Source organism: Python bivittatus, unplaced genomic scaffold (genome assembly GCF_059951505.1).
Source record: "Python bivittatus isolate LINGU-HERP-01145 unplaced genomic scaffold, Pbiv_v1 ctg000480_np1212, whole genome shotgun sequence".
NCBI classification, from domain to species: domain Eukaryota; kingdom Metazoa; phylum Chordata; class Lepidosauria; order Squamata; family Pythonidae; genus Python; species Python bivittatus.
In genome coordinates, this window is record NW_028277075.1 from 66981667 (window position 1) to 66992273 (window position 10607).

The following is a 10607-nucleotide window of genomic DNA, read 5'->3' on the forward strand; positions in this document are numbered from 1 at the left end:
CAACAAGCTGAATTCAGATCCGGTCAAGAAGTGCTACTGGTAAGGAAAAAGTTGGATTCTGGTATTAGTGAAACTTCTTCTGGATGAGATTGCAGTCCCCAGAACAGCAGGTTTGCAGCCCTGGGAATGCTCACAATCCTCAACTGGATATGCAGGTGGCAGCTGTGGCAAGTATTAGGTTTGCGCAATTAGAGCTAGAGTATCAGTTGTGACCCTTCCTGAGCCATGTCTTGGTTACAAACTGTCTCAGCTGCTACAGTTACTCTACATGGCGCTACCCTTGCAAAGTGATTGAAAATTGCAATTAGAACAAAATGCAGCAGGTAGGCTGCTGATTGGTACAAAGTGCAGAGATCATATGATGCATGTACTGAAAGATCTGCACTAGCTTCCAGTTGCCTACAGGACATAATTTAGGGTACTACTGTTGAACTTTGAAGGTTTAAAACCTGCAGGACTGTCTGTCCCACCATAAGCCTATACTGACCAGCCATATAGATCAGTGGGAGAGATCTATATGGAAGATTTCCTGCTGCCAAAAGCTCACCCTATCAGCTATGTGGAAAGGGTCTTGCCCTGTGTGGCTCACCAAGCTTTTATTATTTAAATGATGAGTTCTGATTTTAATTGTATTAAACTTATTTTGTGACTTTGTATTTTTGATTGTCGTTAAGTTACCTTGAATGTTAGAATGAACAGAAGGGGGTAGAAATAAATAAATACAAATCTATTCTGGTCCAAATTTAAGTATTACAACCTGTAAAACTGATTGTTGCTTTGTTCTCCTTCTGTAGCTGTTTGACAGGTTATATCAACCACAGCCTTTCAGTGTTCAACATCCAGCACTTTGAGAATACTGTGACTCTGGTGGACCTTAAGGACCCAGTGGGGAATGTGATAACCCACTGCAGGTATTGGCTAATGCCTATCAATGTTCCTATGCCCTCGGCTTCAAAACAGAAACTACACAACCAGGCCAAATAATGTTTTTGGATATATGTCTCCTTTGTGTTCAGTACTCTAATGGCAGAACTGGTTTTTACAGAAACACGTTTTATACATATACACAGCAGGATTTATTTTATGCTACTTCTGCTTTGCCTGACTATGCTCAAAGCTCTTTAGAAGTTAAACAACACATTACATTAAAATAATATTAAAGCAAACTTTACACTGGCATTCTAAGAGCATTTGTTTTACCTACTGAAGCAAAAATGGCCATTTTAAAGCAGAGAAAAAAGTATGTGAAGGCAGCTTGGGGGAGGGGGGCAGAATAAATTGCGAAGTTTATCTGTTTCTTTCCACTTTCTCCAGGTATCCAGACTACAGGAACAGTGATGACTACAGTTATTCTATTGAGTTTTGGAATATTTTTGCTGCACGTGTTGCCTTTCTATTTGTATTTGAAGTAAGTGTTTGAGTTGCAAAAACATGGAGATATTTTTATGCAGGCAGCAAAGCCTACAGAGTTAGTTTTAGGTGAAATCATCTGTGAGCACAAATAACCACTGAAGAATACTGTTGAAGACAGATGTACAAAACCTTCTAAGAAAGGCAACCTGTGTCTGTAGGGCTTTCCTGTCTGGCCCCCTGGCCTCTCCTCAAGCCTTACCACATTTCATTATGTGAAAAAGTGTCCCTTCCTTCACAGGCATTGTGCTGTCTTTCCATGTGTGTGAAAGAGAAGTAGAATGGAATATGTGTAAGAGTAAGAATGGAGTGTGACAGAGAGCAAACGAGGGTCGGGTGAGTTGTGGGGAAAAAGGGTCAGCATCTGCATCCAAGCAGCAGACTTGGATTGTGGTCTTACCCGTTGTTGACATGTGGCTTCCAATGTGAACGTCCAGAGCCAGCACACTGCCTTAATGGTCTATAGCTTTACTGGATGCTTGGTTAGCTCAGCAGGACATATCACAGTGAGAGCATTTGTCTCCTCCAGCAAAGTGTGATTGAAGTTCCTACCCAAATCCAGTCGATTGCTCCATCATAACTGATTATTGATTGAAATCCATCTACAAACATCTGCCTTTTAACATTTCCGTAGCAGGAGAAGGTTATCCTCAGGAACCAGGACTTTATACTGCAGCAGACAAATCAACATGGAATGTAGCAGCTTGGCCAGAGAAACTGTCTTGTCAAAATACTCTGTTTTAAGAAGCTGTTTATGTCAAAACTTCTGCAATCTCCCCCCACCAAGGTCCAAATCTGTATGCAGATAGGAATCCCTTGTTATCTGCCAGGTACTCAAGAGGCCAGATCTATTTAGCATTAGAGATGAAATTATGCTATGTCCTATGATGTGAGCCTCAATGAAACCCCCTTTCCAGTTAGCAATGGAAAATAATACTTTCTCATCTTGAGTGCCTTTTCCAAGATTAAGAAGGCATCACCTTCTCTTAGTTGGATTTACATTTAGTGCTAATCCATAATGTGTGGTTTAATTTGGCTTGATGTGTGATTTCTAAAGTTTAGGTTTTGGCTTAGCATCATGTGCACACTAAGCCACTGTGGCTTGTTTCATAAACTAACCGTTAAGTCAGAGTTGGCACAAAGAGGATCCTGACCATTGCTTCAGGATATAGTATGCTGGTTGATTTATAATGCTACTGGTCTGTCAGTGGAAAGATTTAAATCAGTTGTAGTAAAAGCTTGATTTGGGCTATAATTCCGAACTGCCATGATGTAGTAATGATGTAGTAGTCAGTGTTCCAAGTAGTTTAGAAGAGCAGTTTGCTTGATTACTACTAGACATTGCCTAGATGATGAAACAGCCTGAAGGAACAATATCATGATAATTCTGTGATCTTTTTCCAGCATGTGGCTCTTTGCATTAAACTAATTGCAGCATGGTTGGTACCTGATGTGCCCAGAAGGGTTAAAAATCAGCATCTGAAAGAAAAACGTAACAGGCTGTTGGCAAAGCTCAGGTAAGTGTTTATTTAATATCAAAAAATAAAAGATATACAAAACTCTCAAAAATCCAGCAATGGACACAAAGACTGCCAGTTGACAATTGGGGACATTAATATTTTCCAAATGTATACATCTCCTTCTTTGCTCTACTGTTGGTACCTCTTGATTCACTAAAGATGCATAAGAGCAGCAAATACTTGATTGTAAGAAAGCTTATTCCCTGAGAACCTTTCAGAAATAAACTGTCAAAGACCAGGATTAGCATACCATAGTAAACTCAACTGCTTTGGCTCTTGGAGTTCTTGCGAGCCCTGCATGTTGACGCTGTGCACTAACTGTGGACACCCTTTAGCGTTCTGTGCTTTTTGAACCGAACAGATAGAACCATGGAATGTGATTGTTGTTGTTTAGTCGTTAAGTCGTGTCCGACTCTTCGTGACCCCATGAACCATATTGCGCCAGGCCTTCCTGTCCTTCACTGCCTCCCTGAGTTTGCTCAGTTTCATGCTCATTGCTTCAGTGATGCTATCTAACCATCTCATCCTCTGCCGTCCTCTTCTCCTTTTGCCTTCAATCTTTCCCAGCATCGGGGTCTTTTCCAAAGAGTCCTCTCTTCGCATTAGGTGACCAAAGTATCTGAGCTTGAGCTTCATTATCAATCCTTCCAATGAGCAGTCAGGGTTGATTTCCTTTAAGATTGACTGGTTTGACCTCCTAGCAGTCCAGGGGACTCTCAAGAGTCTTCTCCAGCACCACAGTTCAAAGGCATCAATTCTTCGGCGCTCAGCCTTCTTTATGGTCCAGCTCTCACAGCCATACATTACTACTGGAAAAACCATAGCTTTGACTATGCGGATCTTTGTCGGCAAGGTGACGTCTCTGCTTTTTAATATGCTATCTAGGCTTGCCATAGCTTTCCTCCCAAGGAGCAAGCGTCTTTTAATTTCATGGCTGCAGTCTCCGTCTGCGGTGATCTTGGAGCCCAAATAAATGAAGTCTGTTACTGCTTCCATTTCTACCCCTTCTATTTGCCAGGAATTGATGGGTCCAGATGCCATGATCTTAGTTTTTTTAATGTTGAGTTTCAAGCCAGCTTTTGCACTCTCCTCTTTCACCCTCATCAAGAGGCTCTTTAGTTCTTCTTCACTTTCTGCCATGAGGGTGGTATCGTCCGCATATCTGAGGTTGTTGATGATTCTCCCTGCAATCTTAATTCCGGCTTGTGATTCTTCCAGCCTGGCATTTCTCATGATGTACTCTGCATATAGGTTAAATAAGCAGGGTGACAGTATACAGCCTTGTCGTACACCTTTCCCTATTTTGAACCAATCGGTTGTTCCATGACCGGTTCTAACTGTTGCTTCTTGGCCCGCATACAGATTTCTCAGGAGACAGGTAAGGTGGTCTGGTACTCCCATCTCTTTAAGAATTTGCCACAGTTTGTTGTGATCCACACAATCAAAGGCTTTTGCATAGTCAATGAAGCAGAAGTAGATATTTTTCTGGACTCTCGTGCTTTCTCCATGATCCAGCGAATGTTGGCGATTTAATCTCTAGTTCCTCTGCCTCTTCGAAACCCAGCTTGTACATCCGATAGTTCTCGGTTCATGTATTGCTGAAGCCTAGCTTGTAGGATTTTGAGCATAACCTTGCTAGCATGTGAAATGAGTGCAATTGTGCGATAGTTTGAGCATTCTTTGGCATTGCCCTTCTTTGGAATTGGAACATAAACTGACCTTTTCCAATCCCGTGGCCACTGTTGCGTTTTCCAAACTTGCTGGCATATTGAGTGCAGCACTTTAACACCATCATCTTTTAGTATTTTAAATAACTCAGCTGGAATACTGTCATCTCCACTAGCTTTGTTGTTAGCAATGCTTCCTAAGGCCCACTTGACTTCACTCTCTAGGATGTCTGGCTCAAGGTCAGTGATCACACCAGGGTGGACATCAGGGACATTAAGATCTTTCTTGTATAGTTCTTCTGTGTATTCTTGCCACCTCTTCTTAATCTCTTCTGCTTCTGTTAGGTCCCTGCCTTTTTTGTCCTTTATCATGCCCATCTTTGCACTAAATGTTCCTTTCATATCTCCAATTTTCTTGAAGAGATCTCTAGTCTTCCCCATTTTATTGTTTTCCTCGATTTCTTTGCATTGTTCATTTAAGAAGGCCTTCTTATCTCTCCTTGCTATTCTCTGGAAATCTGCATTCAGTTGCTTATATCTTTCCCTTTCACCCTTGCTTTTCGCATTCCTTCTTTCCACAGCTATTTGTAAAGCCTCATCAGACAGCCATTTTGCTTTCTTGCATTTCTTTTTCTTTGGGATGGTTTTAGTTGCTGCCTCCTGTACAATGTTATGGACCTCCGTCCATAGTTCTTCAGGCACTCTGTCTACCAAATCTAATCCTCTAAATCTATTCATCACCTTCACTGTGTACTCACAAGGAATATGATCTAAGTCATACCTGAGTGGTCTAGTGGTTTTCCCTACATTCTTCAATTTAAGCCTAAATTTTGCAGTAAGAAGCTCATGATCTGAGCCACAGTCAGCTCCTGGTCTTGTTTTTGCTGTCTGTATAGAGCTTCTCCATCTTTGGCAGCAAAGTATATAATCAATCTGGTTTCGGTATTGACCATCTGGTGATGTCCAAGTGTAGAGTCGTCTCTTGTGTTGTTGGAAAAGAGTGTTTGCTATGACTAGCTTGTTCTCTTGACAGAACTCTATTAGCCTTTGCCCTGCTTCATTTTGTACTCCAAGGCCAAACTTGCCTGTATTCCGATTACTCCTTGACTTCCTACTTTAGCATTCCAATCCCCTATGATGAAAAGGACATCTTTTTTTGGTGCTAGTTCTAGAAGGTGTTGTAGGTCTTCATAGAACCGGTCAACTTCAGCTTCTTCAGCATCAGTGGTTGGGGCATAGACTTGGATGACTGTGATATTGAATGGTTTGCCTTGGATACGCACTGAGATCATTCTGTCGTTTTTGAGGTTGTACCCCATTACTGCCTTTCCCACTCTCTTATTGACTATGAGTGCAACTCCATTTCTTCTAAGGGTTTCTTGCCCACAGTAGTAGATATAATGGTCACCCGAATTAAATTCACCCATTCCCGTCCATTTCAGTTCGCTGATTCCCAAGATGTCGATGTTCAATCTCGTCATCTCATGTTTGACCACATCCAGCTTGCCTTGGTTCATAGATCTTACATTCCAGGTACCTATACAATATTGTTCTTTACAGCATCGGACCTTCTTTTCGCTTCCATATACATCCACAGCTGAACGTCCTTTTGGCTTTGGCCCAGCCGCTTCACTCTTTCTGGAGCTACTTGGAATTGCCCTCCGCTCTTCCCCAGTAGCATATTAGACACCTTCCGACCTGAGGGGCTCATCTTCCGGTGTCATATCTTTTAGCCTTTTAACATTGTCCATGGGGTTTTCTTGGCAAGGATACTGGAGTGGGTTGCCATTTCCTTCTCCAGTGGACCACAGTTTGTCAGAACTCTCTGTCATGACCTGTCCGTCTTGGGTGGCCCTGCACGGTATAGCTCATGGCTTCACTGAGTTACGCAAGCCCCTTCGCCACGACAAGGCAGTGATCCATGAAGGGGATGGAATGTGCACTCTCTCCTTTTACAGTTGTGTTCTGCCTCTCTCTCTGGGCACTGGCAAGTGAGGCAAATGACTAAAGAACCAATTGCCTTGATAAGTCCAAGTCAGCCCTTGAGGAGCCAATCCTGTCTCTAGATTTTCAAATAGAATCCAATCCAGATCAGAATCCATTTTCAATCTTACTCTGGGAAGAACTCTCGCTCCTCTATGATCATTGACTCTGCTCAATTTCTAGCAGAGCTTTTTCACATGGTTGAATGCCTTTTGGGTGCAGTCCTGGGAATACAATATAAACTTCAATAATTTGAACCCTGAAAATCCCACTGTAAATATCTTCGTTCCTGTTCTGTGAATCAAATCAGTTGTTCTCTTGCACATTTATGGATGGGATTCTTTTGACTGTAAAGATTGAATGGGACTAGAGCGCTAACTATTCATGCTATTAATGGATACTTTTGAGCTTGCATAACATGAGGAAATGAGCAACTACTTGTCAGGTTAAAACCATCACTTGCTTTTTAAATCAGAAGTTTACAATTTTTTCTGGGTTGAGAACTATACCTGACTTTTGAATGGCATTTTGGAGGCTACATTCCAAAAAGTAATGGGTGGGGGGAGGACAAAAATTAATCATTTTGTTTAGACTTAATTAGAATGCAAATCAATGAAGATGATTACACCCTGGTTATTATGAAATAACTCCACCATTCTTACATTTTAAAAATATTGTTCCTGATAGATTTGGAAGGCTTCTGAGGGACTTATCCAAGGTTTTCAAGGGCTGCATGTGATCCCAAGCCCTGCATGTGCACTTCAGCTTTTGATTGTCTGTTCTGTTTTGCAAAACTGAACAGAGTTGAGCTTGTGGTGGAACCAAAGAAGTGCCAATTTTGGTAACGGAGATGATATCTTGCAATTTTGAGAAAGCAGATTTAGTTATTTTTTAAATAGATCCTGTTGTCTATTTATTGTTATTCTGGAAGCCACACTGCAAGTGTTTTATCTTACCAGCAGACAGTAACGTTTTCAATAAAATCAGTACATTCTCAGCAAGCCTTCCATCTCATAAACACCATCAGCAATCACAGGTCTGTCTCTTTACCACAGCTAATTATTAATTTGACCAGCCTCCTCCACCTCACTGTTTTTGTTCATAAGGGAGAAAGGGAAGGCTTCCTTAAAAGCAAAAAGCCATACTAGGAAGGAGGAGGATGGGCCTCAGGAGTTGCCTAGCTATACCAAGCTTTGACAATGGCCCTGAAAGTATTTATGGATAGGAGTAAATCTTAATCCCTGAATTGGACACTATGTATGTGCACATGTCTTACGTTCTCTGATAAGAATAGCAGGAGCTGTTGAATACGTGGGAATGAATAAGAGATAGGTAACTGCTAGAGGGGCAAATGGCTGTAGACCCCTGTCAGCCTTCCCAGGTAGACCAGACAGGAAATATGACCAGATAAGTTAATTCTACTTTATTGTAAGGCTATATTAACAGAGTCTTGCAAGTTTGAAAGTACAGTTCTCCCTCCGTTGCTGTCACCTGTACAGCCTGATAATAGGGAGGGTCTCTCCTGAGCCTCTTGCTCCTCCTTGCATCTCTTTGTCTCGGCTCCCAAGATTATTCCCACATACCATTACAACCCCACAGTATCAAAGCCTGGATATCTTTGAAGATTAGCAAAATTATTAGCTGTTGCTTGGGAGGGTCTGTTTGCCCAGTTAACTCTTTTCTATTTTCCCCCCTTCCTTTCCCTGGCTTGTTACCTATTCCTTTTACCTCATTTCCATCCAGAGTTCAACTTTTCCCCCCCTTTTCTTCTCTCATCCCCATCATGTGTTTTTTCTCTCTCTCTCTGTTTTCTGTTTGTGCTGGATAGAGGTAGGGAAGTGTGTGTGTGAATCCATGAATTTGTTTATGTAAGAAATAATTGGCATATGCAGATGGGAATCAATGAATTATGTAACTGGAATACATAATTTAACATTGCAATTAATTTTAATTACTAGTTCTTAATTCAGTTAATATAATGCTGTTGTCCTACTATCTGTGGAGGTGGGATGGGGAACAGCTTCTAAGAGGTATATATAACAAACATAATACATACATGAATGCATACATACACAAGTGTGTCATATGGACACATTCACGAAGGGATGGGGAAATAGAATTTTCGGGACTGATTATTAACCTAGAGTGACCAATTCCAGCAGCAAAGTAAGAAAACTAAGCATTGTACAGGATTTGTGTCCGCTTCTGCATATAGAAAACATATATAATCCTGCCTTTCTTCTGGGGGAGAGATTATTATTTTGGTGTGTAACTGGTTTATATCATGTCCATATAGGGAACATATAGGAGGCAGCCGTGTATTTATTAAATATATATATAGTGCCCTAATTTCCAAGGTCTCTCTACAGTTAAGTACAATAACACATAATTAAATTAAAACTTATGGTGTACAGGTTAGTCTAGCTTCCAAGTGAAGGCTGTTCCACAGAATTGGAGCCATTACTGAAAGACAGCATGTCCTGACCTTTCATAAAGTAAAAGAGCCATCAATAATTTTTTCCTGGAAAGAGCATATTGGACAGTTCATTTCTAATTGGATAAGGTGGTCCTGTAAGTACCTTGGTGGGTGCCAAGCCATAGAAGACCATGGGAAAAGAAGTTGAACCTTGTGTACTGTCTGGTAGGGTGCTGTCCATATTTCAAACACTTTTAAAAATATTTTGAAGTTCCAACTTCCATGCCATACTCACAGTCATTCAAATATCCTTGTATCTCAGTTTTCTGTAAAAATCTGAATGGTGTACAAGGGTTTCCTAAGATTTCCTATATAAGTGTAATCAATATCTTGCCTCAGAAAGTCAATTTTTTAATAGAATTATATGTAATTTAAGGGCTGCTGAATGCAACTGAAGTTATAAAAACTATTTCTCTATATTTCAGAGCAATGGACGATTCCACAGATGTATAGTAAAATGTGGTGGATATATCACAGGAATAGAAACAAGTGCTGAACAAGATGGTGCTATATGTTTTGAAGATGCCAGCAGAAATCTGCAGCCCTATTTGGTCTATTATTTACACTGTTCATGGACTTTATACCTCTTCACTGAAATACTTTTGGGTGGTACAATTGCTTTGAAATGTCAGTATTTTTAGGAGAAATTAGGCCAGGTGAGGAAAACGACACCAGATGACAAAGCAAACAGTACCACATGAGTTGGTCAATGTAATACTGCATTGCAGAAGGGCCAGAAGCATTTTCAGTTGTTCCATGTTCTTCTGTAAGAAGTTGCAGTCAGTAAATCATTTGTGTCCTCTGCTGTCATGCTAACATCTATACAAACAAGCTGCATACCTCATTAACTCAGGCCAATAAGGCAGTACTATAGGTAATCCCTGAACAGTCTCTCAGTTCATGTAGAATATCAGTAGCTTATATTCTTCTTTATTTGTTGATGATCCTTGATTAGGGTAAAATATACTGCTTGCCTAACAGAGTCATTAGCCAAAGACATTAATGTGTAGTACAGCCAACTTTCCCTCCTTACAAATAATTCCAAATTGCTCTTTAAATTTAGGAGAGCTAATATACAGGTGAAACTCGAAAAATTAGAATATCGTGCAAATGTTCATTTATGTCAGTAAGGCAACTCAAAAGGTGAAACCAATATATGAGATAGATGCATTACATGCAAAGCGAGATATGTCAAGCCTTACTTTGGTATAATTGTGATGATTATGGCGTACAGCTTATGAAAACCCCAAATTCACAATCTCAGAAAATTAGAATATTACATGACATCAATAACACAAGGATTGGAAATAGAACAATATCGGACCTCTGCAAAGTATAAGCATGCATATGTACACAGTACTTGGTTTGGGCCCCTTTTGCAGCAATGACTGCCGCAATGCGGCGTGGCATGGATGCTATCAGCCTGTGGCACTGCTGAGGTGTTATGGAAGACCAGGATGCTTCAATAGCGGCCTTCAGCTCCGCTGCATTATTCGGTCTCATGTCCCTCATCTTTCTCTTGGCAATGCCCCATAGATTCTTTATGGGGTT

At 40.8% G+C, this 10607-nt stretch overlaps 1 protein-coding gene across 1 annotated transcript in view; it reads left to right on the plus strand.

Moving 5' to 3' along the window:
* The window catches only part of ANO9 (anoctamin 9), a 53270-nt gene extending 43095 nt beyond the window's left edge, over window positions 1-10175 (plus strand). Inside the window, exons 21-24 of the mRNA XM_088146136.1 lie at window positions 795-911; window positions 1315-1408; window positions 2815-2927; window positions 9482-10175. Coding sequence (XP_088002262.1) covers window positions 795-911; window positions 1315-1408; window positions 2815-2927; window positions 9482-9509 — 352 coding nt within the window. The 3' untranslated portion in view covers window positions 9510-10175. The remainder of the gene's footprint in view (window positions 1-794; window positions 912-1314; window positions 1409-2814; window positions 2928-9481) is intronic.
* The last annotated feature ends 432 nt before the right edge of the window (window positions 10176-10607 follow it).